General features: G+C 42.8%; 2 protein-coding genes across 4 annotated transcripts in view; both read left to right on the top strand.

Moving 5' to 3' along the window:
* Positions 1 to 10,650, top strand: part of TDRD7 (tudor domain containing 7) — a 77,304-nt gene extending 66,654 nt beyond the window's left edge. For all 3 annotated transcript variants that reach the window (XM_042963650.1, XM_042963648.1, XM_042963649.1), the window contains 4 exons: positions 391 to 501; positions 2,315 to 2,817; positions 7,186 to 7,346; positions 10,198 to 10,650. In XM_042963650.1, coding sequence (XP_042819584.1) covers positions 391 to 501; positions 2,315 to 2,817; positions 7,186 to 7,346; positions 10,198 to 10,418 — 996 coding nt within the window. In that variant the 3' untranslated portion in view covers positions 10,419 to 10,650. The remainder of the gene's footprint in view (positions 1 to 390; positions 502 to 2,314; positions 2,818 to 7,185; positions 7,347 to 10,197) is intronic.
* Positions 10,651 to 14,599: 3,949 nt separating this feature from the next.
* The window catches only part of TMOD1 (tropomodulin 1), an 86,392-nt gene continuing 84,903 nt past the window's right edge, over positions 14,600 to 16,088 (top strand). The window contains exon 1 of the mRNA XM_042963930.1: positions 14,600 to 14,672. The gene's annotated coding sequence lies outside the window, so the exon portion shown is untranslated. The remainder of the gene's footprint in view (positions 14,673 to 16,088) is intronic.

The raw sequence follows: 16,088 nt of genomic DNA on the forward strand, positions 1-16,088 counted from the left end.
ACAATTGGAAATGGTCCAAATGTGGTTGTTCACTGTTTTTCACAACTTTGTGACTTGATGCACGTAAGTCTCTCTGATTCCATTTCACTGTCTGTACAATGAGGTCACAACACTGGCCCATCTTGCAGAGGTATCGTAGGATAAGTATGTGAACTGCTTGGTATAAGCCCTGCTCAAATAGGAGTAAAGACAATAGAGGCGATATAAATAGAGCCAGTTAACATAGCGCACGCTCCAGCTCCAGAGCTCCGATTGTCATTGTTAGCTATTGCTGTTGCTTGCTTTCTATCTTGGCAACGTGTCCGACTTACAGGAAAATAACATTGACATTATTTATAAGTACCTATTTTAAGATGGTGTGTTTGCTTTTCCATCATGTTTTCTTTCCAGGCTATAAAGTGCTGCTTAGCAGATCTTCCACAGTCTATTGGCATGTGGACACCAGATGCTGTGCTTTGGTTAAGAGATTCTGTTTTGAATTGCTCGGACTGTAGCATTAAGGTTAGTTATCTTGATACATTTGGAAAGGGAGCTGTCAGCCAGAAGGGCTCATTTGTTTTTTTGTGAAAGGATTTTGTCTTACCATAAATTGATGCTTTCATATGTGACACATTTTGGTAGTTAAGAGGTTGGTTACATGTATGATAAGATATTTCATGGTTTGATTTTTATTTAAGAATTTATCCTGTATCTCCAGTATTATTTTTAAGGCCTTTATATAATTTTTCCAGTATTAATAAGGTAGCAGAGATAGTTCTCTGCTCCTATTTTGCTCCATGATAAGGAATTAAATTCCCAACAGAGGGACCATATATCTCTTGATAAATGTTTGTAAAGGTCATTCAAATAAGTCTTCTGTTTCTTTTTTTTTCAAAAGTGTAATAGCTTACAAGCAAATAATTTGATCATAATCTTGTTTTCTGCCTGTTAAAAGTTTAAACTGTTTTATTTCACTAGCTCCTATTTTTTTGTACTTTTGCATCTTTGTATCAAAAACATTATTTTTATTTCCAAGTATAAAAACGTAAGATATTTTTGTTTTAACTAATGAACAATGCTATTTTCTATAAGAATTAAACAGTGAAATGTCCTTGAGAAATATCTTCATGAAAATCTCCAAATTATTCTGGTTCACAGGGATTTTCCTATGTTTATACAATTACACACTTAATTACCATTTTATATTCTTCAACTGCCGTATGATAAATGAATATTGTTTTATCAACTATGTTTTAAGCTCTTAAAGCCAGAGTATTGGGTACTCAATAAAAATATTTTTTAATGGTTGATCTTTGAAATGGTACTTCTGTATCATAAATAGCAAAATAAATTAGCAGTCATTCATTCATTAGCACTTTGAAATGTTAATTAATTTAAATAGATCCATCTTGCTAGGAAAAATATTTTTAAGCAAATTACTGTAGATGGATTGCCTTGTCTCCCTGTCTGAGACCTCTGTTCCTGCCTTTCTTTTGGAGCCCTTTATGATAAGAGATCAGTGTGGCTGGAAGTGTCTCATTTTTGTCCTTCCCAGGGTAAACCAGAGGAGCTGGTAAGAATTACCAGGCAGCCAGTCCTTTGGGACACACAGCTGTCCAGTCCCAGGTGTCAGTGTGTGGCATTCCCATATAACACTCATCCCTCTGGCAGAAAGAGGTAGAAAGGTAGCCAAAGGTCTCCTGGACAGAAGGGGCAAAGCTGTGGTTTTGACCTGTTCAGTGGAGCTTTTTTCCTTTTTCTCCCCAGGTTCCTCCCATGTAACTGGGGAAGGGGTAAAGGGTGAGGGTAGATACTATGACCAAACAAGGCATTTAGGCCAAGATCCCCAAGGGTATGGTGAATTGTCAAAGATTTCTCCTTCACTTCCCAGTGTGTGGGTGCACCAGCATAGGTAGAATGCATATGGAACACTTTTGCCATTTTTGTGATTATTTTTTATTGTTGAAGCTGGGAGATGAGCCCTTGAGGGTGCATCATACTGTTCCTTTTACTTTGAGTGTTCTTAAATGTCATCAATAAAAAGAGCTTTTACCAATGGTATGCGGACTCCATCTCAGTGATAATGACCTCTAGTGAGTTTTAAGTTATCCTCGGTTTTTAGAGGTTAATAAAGTTTTCGTTTCCATAAGCCAGCTGCTGGCGTCTTGGACTTAAGAGCCTATTCACTGCTGTGGCTGTGATAGATCATTTATCTTACCTTCAATAAAATGAATTTTAGCAAGTTGGGTTCCTTGTAAAATACTGTGTTTTAATATTTAAGGTTAATATTATGGTGAACTGGGATTCCTTGAAATGCCTTGTGTGTTTTCCACAGGTTACAAAAGTGGACGAAACCAGAGGGATCTCACACATTTATTTATTCACCCCTAAGAACTTCCCTGATCCTCACCACAGTATTAATCGCCAGATTACAAATGCAGACTTGTGGAAGCATCAGAAGGATGTGTTTTTGAGTGCCATATCCAGTGGAGCTAGCTCTCCCCACAGCAAAGGCGGTGGCACCCCCATTCCAGGCACCGCTGGAGAGAATCTGAGAAAGAGCCTGACAGACGTCATCAAGAAGTCTGTGGTGGACCACACCGGCTCTTTCTCCACAGAGGAACTCCCCCCTCCCGTCCACTTGTCGAAGCCGGGGGAGCACATGGATGTGTACGTGCCTGTGGCCTGTCACCCGGGCTACTTCGTCATCCAGCCATGGCAAGAGATACATAAGCTGGAAGTTCTGATGGAGGAGATGATTCTTTATTACAGTGTGTCTGAGGAGCGCCACGTAGCCGTGGAAAAAGACCAAGTGTATGCTGCCAAAGTGGAAAACAAGTAGGTCCTTGGACAGAGCGTGTGGTCCGACTACGAAAAATGTGTGGAGTGATACCAAGAGTCCTTAATCTCTGCAGGGGGACTTTGAACTGCACTTAGGGAAATTTTGAATGTGAAGCGAGACTAATGAATTGTGCAGTCTTTTAATATTTGACATGATGTCATTTATCTAAATATCTAGTCACCATATATTAAATTTCTGTTAAATATCTAAAACGAAGGTTTAAATGTTTTTGTTTTTCTATTAGACAAAACGTTGTTGTTTCTTTAGGAAATAATGGCTTTTTGGTTGAATAACTTAAATTTTATTTATTTATTTATTTATTTATTTATTTTTAATTTTTTTTAACGTTTATTTTTGAGACAGAGAGAGACAGAGCATGAATGGGGGAGGGACAGAGAGAGAGGGGGACACAGAATCGGAAGCAGGCTCCAGGCTCTGAGCCATCAGCCTAGAGCCTGACACGGGGCTCGAACTCACGGACCGCGAGATCGTGACCTGAGCTGAAGTCGGATGCTCAACCGACTGAGCCACCCAGGCGCCCCAACTTTTCAATTTTAAAAACAAATACTTATTGTAGAAGATTTAGAAAAATACAAAAATATATAAGAAAATCCTCCAACCGGACAGAACCCTTGTTAAACCATGTATTTCTTCTCATTCGTTTCTACATATACTCATACAGTTGGTGTAGTATTATTATTAAATACAATTCCACACCTACTTTTTTCACCTCACATAATCCTGTGAACATTTTTCCATGTGATAAAACTTCTTCATAAACATTTTTAAGGCTGAATAATAGTCCATTATATAGAGAAATCATAATTTACTTATCATTCTCTCTTGTTATGTAGTTTTTTCTCCCAGATTTTTCACTATTCTAGATAATATCGAACATAAATCTCTGTTCACATCTCTGATTATTTCTGAGATAGATTCCCAGAAGAAAAATTACTTGTTTAAGGATTAGAAGGTTCTTGAGGTAGGTTGTCACTTGCTCCTGGAGAGCCGTGCCACCTTCTTTATGGTGCAGCAATGCACGGTGCACTTCTCCAGCCGGGACTCACTGGTGCAGCACTTTGGTCTGTTTTTTCACATTTCCCATTTGGATCACATCCTCCTTCAAGCCCTCCAATATGTTCTGGTTCCAACCCAGTGAATCTCAAGTACTCCACCCTACACAGTACAAGGTCACAAAAGCCCTGGAAAAAGGAACAACTTAGCCCCGTCCCGTCTCCTTTGCCAGCTTTCTTAGGGGAACTGACCAAGCTTATTTGATGATGACAAACACAAAGAACTGTTCTCCCACAACAACAACAACAACAACACACACACACACACACACACACACACACACACACCCCAGAACTCAGTTTAAAAGGTCAAACTGCTTATTTTATTATTTTTTTAATAAAATGCTTTGGTTCGTTCTCAAGATATCAAGCATAGACATTTGTGAAAACTTTATTATTCCCGTAAGAGAAAAAAAACAATTTTTAATTCATAAGAGTGAAAAGTATCATAGCTCTCATTTTAAAAAGGATTCAGCTTGTATGTCACAAGCTTTTCACCTTCAAAAAACCATTTTTACTATGTCATGTTATTTACAACTGTAAGCATGCATGGGTTTAATTCCACACAGGAACATCATTTGCCTACATGAGAACTCTTCACAGAATAATTTAATCACAGTTAAAACAAAACCAGTGTTAACTATTAATCTGTGGGGCATATTGATGGTGATTAACTGTGGGGAGATCCTACTTGAGGGCAAGAGTTTTGTGGGGCAGGAGAACCCAAACCGGAGACCTTCAGTGTGGTGTTTCAGACTCGGCCCTCCCCCAACATGGGTCCAACAGTCCTGCTCTGGGGCTGGGACTTTCACCAGCTAATTTTTTTCTAGATAATCAAGTATATCTCATATATATAAGAACAGATTGTCCAATATTTTCTTAAACTTCATGAACTGAATCAGTGTAGAGTGTTTAGAGTTTCTATCTTGCCTGTATCACAGGACTATTTACTAAAAACCCTGGTCCCAACTCTGGTGAATTAAGACTTAGGAATTTTCAGATACACTGTTGATTGCAGCCATTTCCAAATCCACGTGGGCTAAGAATAACCTGGAAACTTACTAAAAATGCAGATTCTCCTTCCTCACCCCAGACATCCTGAATCAGAGTCTCTGGGAGTGGAACTTCAGAATCTGTGTTTTTCACAAACTCTCCAGATGATTCACAAGCAGCCCTGCACTGAAATCGGTTAACTGGTCCAAACAGAAACCTTTAGTTAAGCTATTAGTGTTGAAAATTAAAAGCTACCGAAGGGCATGACATGTGACATGTAAGTCTTCTGGTAGCTCTTCCCTCGCTGCTCTGTACCTTGTATTTATACACTAAAACCATCAGCATTTATACACAGACCACCAGCATTTGCCCTGTACAATTTAAAGACAGTGCTATAGGTGGAAACCAAATGATTTTTATCTCCTTTTGCACCTACACAGATTTAACAACCTGCACCAAACTGGCATTTCCACATATGAAAATTTCTCTGACATGCTTATATTTACACAGCTTATCTTCATTTTAATAATTATCATAATTATTATATAATAACGATGGCGGCTACCATTTGCCAAGCACCTATTGTGTGCCAAGTAATGTACTAGGCACTTTATATATATTATTTCTGCAAGTGAGTTAAAATTAAATACTACACATGAGATAATTGAGGCTCAGAGAGGTTTAATAGGAGCCCAAGGTGACATAGCTGGAACATGTCCTGGGGGTGGGGTGGGGGGATGCCAGCCTAAGTCTGTTGGTTCCCAAAACTCACATTCTTACTGTGATATCTTTTTGCGCCTCCCTGTTGTGACTCATGGATTATCGCTTGCTGCACTTTGGGCTTGTTTCTGCCTTCAGAAACAGGTTTCTGGAGTTTCCTCCCCAAACCCCCAATCACTAGTGTCCAAAGTTGGCCTCTTCATAGCTTCCTTACTATAGTTTACCCCATAGCAGCGGTGTGGGTTTCCTGTACCCATTCTCCACCGGTGTGCTGGAGAATCCATCCAGCCTAGCCAGCTCCCAGCCCAGCAGTGTATTGCAGTGAAAGGCCTGCTGTTGCACTGGGCTTGCGGCTTATAGCTAATAAATCTGTTTCAGAGGATGGCTGAGTCCACCATCCATGGCAGAGCCTGACTCATACCTTGCAGGGGCAGAGGCGCTCTCCATAGACACTTACCTTTTAGATGTTACAAACAACTTCCTTTCCTTAGTGTGATGATACTCTTCAATCACATAGTTAACACTAAAGAACTTTTTTTTTTAAAGTTTATTTACTCATTTATTTAGAGAGAGAGAATCCAAAGCAAGCTCTGTGCTGTCAGCTCAGAGCCAGAGCCCAACTTAGGGCTGGATCCCATGAACCCGTGAGATCATGACCTGAATTGAAATCAAGAGTTGGACACTTAACTGACTGAGCCACCCAGGCACCCGAAGACTGTAGGACTTTAATATGGTCCTTCACATCTTAACTTTGAAGTCTAAGCTTTTCTAATTGTAATGATGATGAATGTAGGCCCAGAGGAGAAAAGTATATTCATGTGAATTTCTGACTGGCACCTTGAACTCCAGATCGGAAACCATGTTCTTCTTCCCCCCTACTCTCCTATCTTTTCCAGGCTCTTTATTCTAGGCAGTGGGTTGGACTTTGTGTTTTGTTTTATTTTGTTTTTTTAATGTCCTCACTCGGCATAGGTAAAATTGCCACCTTTGCATTCAAAATGTTTTGTAATCTCTTCCCACACTCTCTTCCCCATCTGGTTTTCTTTTCCATTCCTTCACACATTCTGCCTTCTAGCTCTACTGTGGTGTTTGCTCTGCTCCCAGCTGTCATGCCCTGTAGAATCTTCTGTGCTTTTTCTTCTCATGCATGTCTTCAGCCTGGCCTGGTTCCAGTTACTCCCTCTTTCCATCTTCTACATACATACCCTGTCCCAGACATGACCTTCGTCTCCCTGTCAGAGTGGAGGGATCTCCTTGCCTTGTCCTGATCAGCCTCCATCTGTTTGATTCTGCTTAGTGGTGGTTGCTAGTTTATGTGTCGGTCTCCTGTAGCAGCTCCATGAGGCCTGTGTATGGGTGTTGAGCGAAGAAATACCACCAAGTAAGCTGGTGGCAAAGCAGAGAATAGTAACCTTTGGCGTAAGAAGAAGCAATCTCTTTAAAACCTCAATGACAGTACAGTTTTATATTTTGATAAACATCTTTCGCATTAATTTTTTAATCATAAATTGTTACCCTTAAAGCATATGTCAACTTTGTGTGTTTTTTTTCTTCCTTTTTAATCCAATGCACATCTAGGTGGCACAGGGTGCTTTTAAAAGGAATCCTGACCAATGGATTGGTGTCTGTGTATGAGCTGGACTACGGCAAGCACGAGCTAGTCAACATAAGAAAAGTACAGCCGTTAGTGGACATGTTCAGAAAGCTGCCATTCCAAGCAGTCACAGCTCAACTTGCAGGTAATTTCTGTGGAACTTGAACTCAAGTCACAACATGGTTTATATTGTCCTTTTGTCATGGGCACTTAGGGAGTACAGAGTCACTGGCCTATTAAGTTAACTTTTTTTTTTTCCAAACAACTTCCTGACCATAATAGAAATAATTTGTAATGATCTGTCACAGCCATGCCTTTCCACTATATCTGCTGTTTCTATTTTTCTGTATTTCTCTCTGTCTGTGGTCTCACATATGAGTATATTTCTAAAGCTGTAGTCAGGAAAGGTATGGTCTTGCATGCTGCTTTCTTCATTTTTAGCATTTTTTTTCCTAATTACTTTTTGAGTGTTTGTTTGATGGTCTTCATAATGATTTTTTTTAATGTTTATTTATTTTTGAGAGAGAGGGACAGAGCATGAGTGGGGGAGAGGCAGGAAGAGAGGGAGACACAGAATCCAAAGCAGGCTCCAGGCTCTGAGCTGTCAGCATAGAGTCCAATGCAGGGCTCAGACTCACGAACCTCAAGACCATGACCTGAACCAAAGTTGGATGTTCAACCAACTGAGCTATCCAGGCACCCCTGTAATGATTTTTAATAGCTGCAAAAGATTTGATTTAATCATTATTTCCCTTTTGTTAAGCATTTAGGTTATTTATACTTTTATTGTAGTATTAGGAAAAAACCTGCAGCTGTGTATACTAGCCAAAACAAACAAAAACAATGAAACAACATAAACGACCAATAGGAGGAGCACATTGCTCAGCTAATATTTGACAACTTATTGTATATATTATAATACAAATGCATAATGGGTTTCCACAATTATAAAACATCCTAGGTCATAGAATATGACCATTTTTATGGCCAGGTGAGTTTCCAGTTGCATTGTAATTAACAGCATGCAAGTATGTGATTTTACTACATTCATACACCCTATTGACTATTATTATTAAAATCTGAGGATGTAAATTAGCAGGTATACAGGGACACTTCTTTAAAATACTGTCCAGTTAGAGTTTTGTGACAGCAGTGCAAATGCTGGTGGCTCCTCTGTGCATCCCCCCAGTACGTAGCATACGTACTGAAGCGAAGCTTTGCGCAAAGGTCCAGCAGCATTAGCAGAGGGCGTGGGGGCGAAAAAGGCTGGGGGATGCAGACCTCCAGCCATCTAGGACTGTCTGTGTCCTGCTCTGCTGGGATATGGGGGGTCGTGACCACATGGTGCCACCCATTCAGCACAGTAGCAGAAGTGATCTCAGAAACGAAAGGAAGTGTGTATATATATTTTTCTTTTAATTTTTGACCAGCTTTTGTTGGAGATATCTATATCTATATATACCGTTATTTTGAAGTATTTTTCAGTTTCTTTCTTTGTGTCTCCTGCTAGATTTCACAGGAAACTCCCATGATAGTTAGATATGAACCAAAAACAGCATTTTGCAGACGAGCATGTCTACCACTGATCTGCTTTGAACTCAGACCTCTAAATAGTTTCTTCAGATTTAATGATTGCATTTTTTTTTAATTTTCACTTTTGGATGTTCAGATCTTGCTAACATGCTTGCTAACATAAGCATGACAGTCAAACTGTCCAGAGAGGGAGTCTCTGTGAAGAACAAGTGCATGGCACCATCATCCCCATCGCCAGCACCTTGGCTGGCAGTCACTGGGGCTTACTATGGGCAAAGGTCTCCACCAGCCACTCCATTTCACTGACTTCTCCCACACACTAGGAGGGTTAGGTACTGTTAACTATCGCTGTTAAAGGTCGGGAAACAGCAGGTTGGGGACTACTCTAGGCTTCTCTTGTTCTCAGAGAACTTTGCCCACCTCACTATATGGACAGCAGGTCTGTTAAATGATGTGTGAAACTCCCAGATCTCCATCACTATGGGGCACTGTGTATAGTTTCTCGAATCTAGTATATGTGCACTTAATTCATGTTAGTTTACTAGTATTTTCTGAAAAACACATACTCTCTCAATTTCATTTTAAAACCTAATTTCGAATTCTCTAACTTGAGCCCTCAAAAGTCATAGGGACTTTAGGAATACATGGGATTTACAATTCATCTGGTCCAACCAGTTTATTTTCTGATAGACTGAGACCTGAGAGACCAGTTGATTTGCCCAAATCCCATACCACTTGACAGAGGAAGAGCTGGGAATGGTAATTAGGTCTCTAGACTTTCAATCCAGTGCTTTTGCCATGGTATTATATATAATTTTTAAAAATCAGTATATCAGTAAGTATATTAATTCTCTTTCTCCTTCTCCTCATCCTTCACTACATCTGGTTCATCAGGGGAAAAAATCTGTAAATAAGAGATGTATCACTGATATCATTGATATTTTATTTTATTTGAGTGCAGTTGACACACAATGTTACAGATACTGTTGAAATTTTAGTCCCCTCGGGTATCCCCATTATCCATTTAAATCTGCCTATACTTTATATAGGGAAATGGGCAGTAGTTATTATAACTTCACTTTTTTTTAGATTAAAAAAAATTTATTTAAGTAACGTCTACACCTCAAGGGGGGCTCAAACTCATGACCCTGAAGTCACACACTCTTCTGACTAAGCCAGCCAGGTGCCCCTATAACTTCATTTTATAACACAGCAGTAAATCTCCATGAAACTTGTGTCTGTAGGTGAAGGTTTACAGAAATAACCCCATTCACAATAGGAGAACTATGATAAGCTGGACTGTTTTAAGATTGGTGGGTAACTCTTTGGTTTGTTTTTTTAATTAGGCAAGTCTAACCTGGTACGTTTCAGCTACTTTGGAACTAACCGTTTTCCATTATTATGGATCAAAGAAAGGTGCATCCGACACTCACTGATCCTTGTACTCCTTGTCTTTCTCGTAGGGGTCAAGTGCAACCAGTGGTCTGAGGAGGCTTCGATGGTATTTCGAAATCATGTGGAGAAGAAACCTCTGGTGGCACTGGTTCAGACAGTTATAGAAAACGCCAACCCTTGGGACCGGAAAGTAGTGGTCTATTTAGTGGACACATCATTGCCAGACACAGATATCTGGATTCATGATTTTATGTCAGAGTATCTGGTAGAGCTTTCAAAAGTTAATTAATCACTGCTTCTGAGACCTTGACAACTAATTCAGATTTTTTTTAGCAATAACAAAATGTAGTAGGCTTAAAAAAAAGAAATCTTATCTCTGCTACAGGGCTCTGACTGCTGTGGGGATTGAAAAGAATATGCTTCTGTTTGATGAAAGATATTTAACAAGTTTTGTTTTAACAGAGTTGACTTTTCAAAGAAAATTGCACTTGAATTATTACTATAATATTAGAATAAAATGTTTATCAATATAAAAACTGACTACCTTATAATTTCTAGGCTTTATGATCGTAAGATGAAGGATTTCCCTTTCTATTCATGTATTCTTTATGGTGCTGGGTTCCTTTATAGTTAGATTGTGAGAATTTATGACTTAACCCTGGAGCAGTGGTCTATCCCAAAGCCAATTGTGTGAGGATGATCTTGAGTCTTTAGCACATTAGCATTGCTAGTGGTGCTGTAGAGAAGCAACCCAGATGAACCTCAAAGCGTATTCCTCACCCCAAGTCTTGAGTGGCATATCACTACCCAGAGTGTCTACACCTTCCACAGTCTCCCTACCCAGCCTCATTGTCCATGGCTCCTCAACCAGCCACACTGCACCTGTCTGGCTCCCTGTACACCCAGGACTATTGATATTCTTCAGCAAGCCTTGCTCCCCTCCTAACCATGCTTATTCTGTTCCCTGAGCCTGCCCATCCTTCACCCCCCACTATTTTTGTTTGCCAGTATCCTCCGTGACATCCCGGGCTGACCATGAAGCCTTCCCTGGTACCCCTCCTACCCTGTTGCATTTGGAGTACGCCTCTCTTTGTATCAAGACCTCACTGAGCTTTGTAGACACTTTTTGACACTAGATTGTCTCCCCAGCTAGATTGTGAGCTCCCTGAAGGAGGAAGGGGTCTTACTCATCTCTTTGATGACATACTGGTAAATGTTTGACAATTGGTTCTGATGGGTGTGGGCCGGGAATGAGCCTTGATTCACAGTATCTGATGATTCCCGTGTTGTAAATACTTCCACCGTTGTTGAGTTCCAGCTAACAATGTGACATCACTGAATGTGGAGCTGGGAAAAGACATCCCAGCAGCTCCTGTGAGCCCGTACAATGGACTTCAGAACATACCACTGTCTGAGTACTCCACAACAGACAGAATGATCTCTTGAACACATCAGGCACCCATTATGTCCTTGCTAATTGATGGGCAGGACGGCTTGACAGAGGGATAGGTGGAGGCCTTATCAGTGGTCCAAAGATGATGGGGGAAGGCCCTGGACTAAGAGAGGAGCAGTGAGAATCAAGAAAAAAATTAAAGGCCTTTTGAAGTTTTTAACTAGAATTATTAGAACTGACATTTTAGATCCAAAAGACAGGAAAAAGAAAGTGTCAAAAAGTGAAGCCAAGTCTTAAGGTCTGAGAGGCTAGGATGATGACCCTTATTCCATTTGGGAAACTGAAATTTTTTGTTTTAAACATACTGAGTTTAGAGGCCACTGGGTGACTCAGTCGGTTGAGCGCCCAACTTCAGTTCAGGTCATGGTCTCGCGGTTCGTGAGTTCGATCCCCGCATCAGGCTCTGTGCTGACAGCTCAGAGCCTGGAGCCTGCTTCAGATCCTGTGTCTCCTTCTCTCTGCCCCTCCCCTGCTCATGCTCCGTGTGTCTCTCTCCCTCTCTCTCTGTCTCTCTCAAAAATAAATAATAAACATTAAAAAAAAATTAAACATACTGAGTTAAGGGACTAGATCACTGTGTGAGGATATGCATAACCTATTAGAAATGTGGAGTCTTCACAGGGGAGAAGGCCAGGCTGGAGATAAACATTCTTAAACTCATTTGCTTATTTTTATTTGAGAAAATATAGGAAAAGTGAGAGCAGAAAGAAGGTAAAGACCAGATATTTGAAGTTTTTCATGTAAAACATGTTGAAATTATCTTTCTAGCTTTTTAAAATTCATATTTAATAAAAAAGTGATTCAAAATTGAGGAATGCTTACACCACTGATTTAAACATTTATGATAAAATCAGAATATCCTGACACAAACATTTAAGTGAAACAAAGTAGTATGAATGTATTTTATAATGGTTTCTTTTACCAACAAAAACAACAAAAATCCTCAAATTGCCTACAGATTAAGAAGAGGTGGGTTCTGTTTCAATGACGTTAGAAAGGCTTCCATCATTTTTTAAAATAGAGCAATTGTGTTGTTGATGTAAGTGAAAAATTAATCTGGTGCTAGGGCAATTTGACAAACAATGAAGCTTGGCCCCTGCCTCATACCATATTCAAAGTCAATTCCAGGTGGATTCAAAGCCTAAACGTGAGAGCCTAATGAGGGAAGATAACACAGGAAAGTACCCTGATAATCCAGGAGTAGGAAAGATGTCCTAAACAGGACAAAGTGCTAACAATAAAGGCAAATATTGATATACTAGACTATGTTAAAATGAAGAACACCGGTTTGTCAAAAGGCATTATTATGATGGTGTAAAGGCAAAGCACACAACGGAGGAATATTTGTATTTGGAATATATTCAATAAACAGAAGACTATCCAGAAACAAAATGGCAATAAATTTGAACATTTTACAAAGAGGAAATCCAACTGGCCAATCAACATGAAAAGGCCCTCGACCCATGGAAATCAAATTTCAGTGAGATCCTAATACTCCTACCAAAACTGGGAAAATGTTTCAACTTTTGTTAATTTCAATTATTGAAGATGTTTGCACTTGTGCTGGAGGATGCCAGTAAAGAATGTTCACAGCAGCACTATTGGCAATAGCTAAAACCTAGAGACAGATGTCCATTAATAGTAAAATGGATTAAAAAAAAAAAACTGTGCTGTATTCATGCAATGGAAACCTCTAAGGTAATAAAAGTAAACAAACTACAGCCACATGAAACCACGCAGGTTAATCTCACAGGGTGGAATTGAGCAAATGAAGACAAAGTGTGGAGGAAAGCAGGCAAGGAAGTGATTACCCTAAGAGTAATCTTAAACTTCCTTAAGCGATCATTTTAGGAGGAAGCTGGAACCCAGGACCCAGAGGGTTGGCTTCTGGGCTGCTGCTGGCAATGTTGTTTCTTGCAACAAGTGTTCAATGTGATAATTTTTGAACCTGCACACTTAGGATGTATGTACTTTTCTTAAATGTTTGATTCCGCAACAAAAGGGTTTAAAATAAAAATAATCTGAAATATTAAATCATTGCTTCATTTAAAAATGCACGGCACATATTCCTTGAAAAGAGCATTCTCTTACAGCTGTGAGAGTTTTGTAATGTAGAAATATATTTTCATGGAAAACGAGATTCACAAAAACAAAAACGAATGTTTCTCATTAGTAATCTATACACCAGGAGTAAAAAGAGTTATATTAGGGTCTACCCCACCAGAAACTTTCCCATAACAATTGCACACGGTACCTTCTGTCCACACAAATTCTTTTTTATGAACCATTTTAAAAATTAAAACAAAGTTTCTATTTGGGTTTAAGTGGTTTGTTCTGAAAAACGTACTAGCCTTTTAAGAAAGTGGGACTTTTTTTTTTTTTTTTTTTTTGTATTTTAAATCGGTATTTTGGACACTCCATTCCAAGTACAGAGAGAATGCATTCGACTCTTTTAGAACTATTTGTTCACAAAATGATCGTTATTAAAGCTGTGGCTCCTGCCAGACCTGGCTGGGCTGCCGGTGAGATGGGACAGGTGGTTGCTGTAGTCAAAAGAGGTAAAGGTGCAACAGCTGGCTGGCAGGCTTTGCTCCATCCAAAGACCTGCCGGTTCTTACATCTCAGACGCCACAGGAATGAAAATCCACCCACTTATTTCCAGATAACTGCACTGCTGCTTAAACTCCTTATGGTACAGCTGGGGAAATAGAGACTCAGACTCACGATTATCCACAACCCCCTGTCCAACGAAGGATCCCAGCTTCCCGGCGGCCCGGCCCCTTTGCCCCGCGCTGCCCCCAGCGGGCGTCGCTCCCTGGCCGGGGACGGCGCGCGGAAGCCCGGCGCCCCCGAGCGGAGGGAGAGGGCGGCGGGCGGGGCGGGGCGCGGTGACAGCGCTGAGCCGGGCCCGCCCCTGACTCCCACCCCCGGAGCCCACAGCGCCCGCCCGCCCGCGGCCGCCCGGGAGCTCGTCCAGCCCCGCGCTCCGCTCGCCCGCCCGCCGTCCGCCGCCCGCGCCCGTCCGCCTGCCGCCTGCGCTCGCCCCGTCGTCGCCCGCGCCCGCGCCCGCCCCGGCGGCTCCACAGCCCGGTAAGCCCCCCACCCGGCCCGGGGTACCCCTTGCGCCCGCGGGGCTCCCTGCCCCCGCGCCGGGGCCCCAGCCATATCTGGGCAAAATATTCAGCTGTCGCCGCCGCCGCCAAGAGGGACTGAGCGTGGCTCCCTCTATAAATAGCCGCCGCCTCGGGTTGCCTCCGGGGCTGGGGAGCCGGGGGTCTCGGGGTCCGGAGCTCCGCGCTCACGTCCGCGCCGCTAGGCTCCCCCGGCCCCAGCCAGAGCGCCCTCCCCTCAGGCCCTCGGCGCCGTGTCTGTAAACGACAGAAGGACCCTTGCGCGCTCGCAGAGAGGCGCGGGGGCCGGGGTCCTGAAGGAGCGGCCGCCCCCGCCACCCACCAGCCGCTCGACTCCCGCGCGGCGGGGCTCTGCGCCCGCGGATACTCTGCTGGGGACAGGTGCCCGCCTGAGCCCGGCACCGAGGCGTGGCCCTCCTCCGGCCGCCGAAAGTTTGGGGGTGGGAGTGGGACGTATGTGGTTGGTGGACGGGGAACCGGGGTTCGGGCTGCGCCTGTTTGAGGCAGGAAAAGTTTCCCAAACAGCGCGAGAGGACGCGGTTTAAAGCACCATGATACATACACGCATTTCGGGCCAAGGTAGAGCGGGCAAGCTCCTGGAGGCAGAAGCCCCCTCGCTGTCGCCAAGTCACACGGTGGCCTTGGCGAGCCCCTGCCCTTCCCTGGGCCTCAGTTTCCCCATTTGTAGGGGCGGGGTTTGGTTCGGGAGATGAAGCTAGGAGTCTTGGCGGTGAGAGCAGCAGGGCGCGCTCTTGACCGCAGGCGCTCCCCCACACCTGTTCATCGGCTCCGGCCTGGGACGCTGGGGCCAGAGCCTTGCACATCCGGAGGCATTGTGGAAAGAAACCGGACACTGTGGCAGTCCCTCTGACTCAGGCCTATACTGGGACCTATTAGGGTCCTTGGAATAGCCTGGGCCCTATACCTCCAGGAAGAGCGTCCCACGGTACTTATGGGCACCTCTGCTGGGGAGCAGCCATCACCCTCGCAAAGCATCACGTGACTCAAACAGCTTTAGACCCAAAGAACTGGGCAGGACCAGAGGCTCCAGCCAGCTGCTCCCTGGTCTCAGTTTCCCCACCTATACAGTGCCTATGAGACGAACTTGGAACCATGCCAAGCATCACACCCTCCCAGACCCCCAGGAGCTTCCTGATATACCTTAGGGACCCCGCCCTTGGTCTCCGCCTTAACCCTCTCAGACTCTTAGAGATGACTTAGCCCAAGCTTTTCTCTATCCAGATCACAGAACCAGACCCTAACTCAGGTTCTGGGCCCTCAGAGGAAGCATCCCCCAAATCTTTATCTTTCTCCCTGTGATGGCATTTATTTTAACAAGGGCCACAGAACCCCCTGCTCAAGGTCACATGCTGCT

This window comes from Panthera tigris, chromosome D4 (genome assembly GCF_018350195.1).
Source record: "Panthera tigris isolate Pti1 chromosome D4, P.tigris_Pti1_mat1.1, whole genome shotgun sequence".
Lineage (NCBI taxonomy): Eukaryota > Metazoa > Chordata > Mammalia > Carnivora > Felidae > Panthera > Panthera tigris.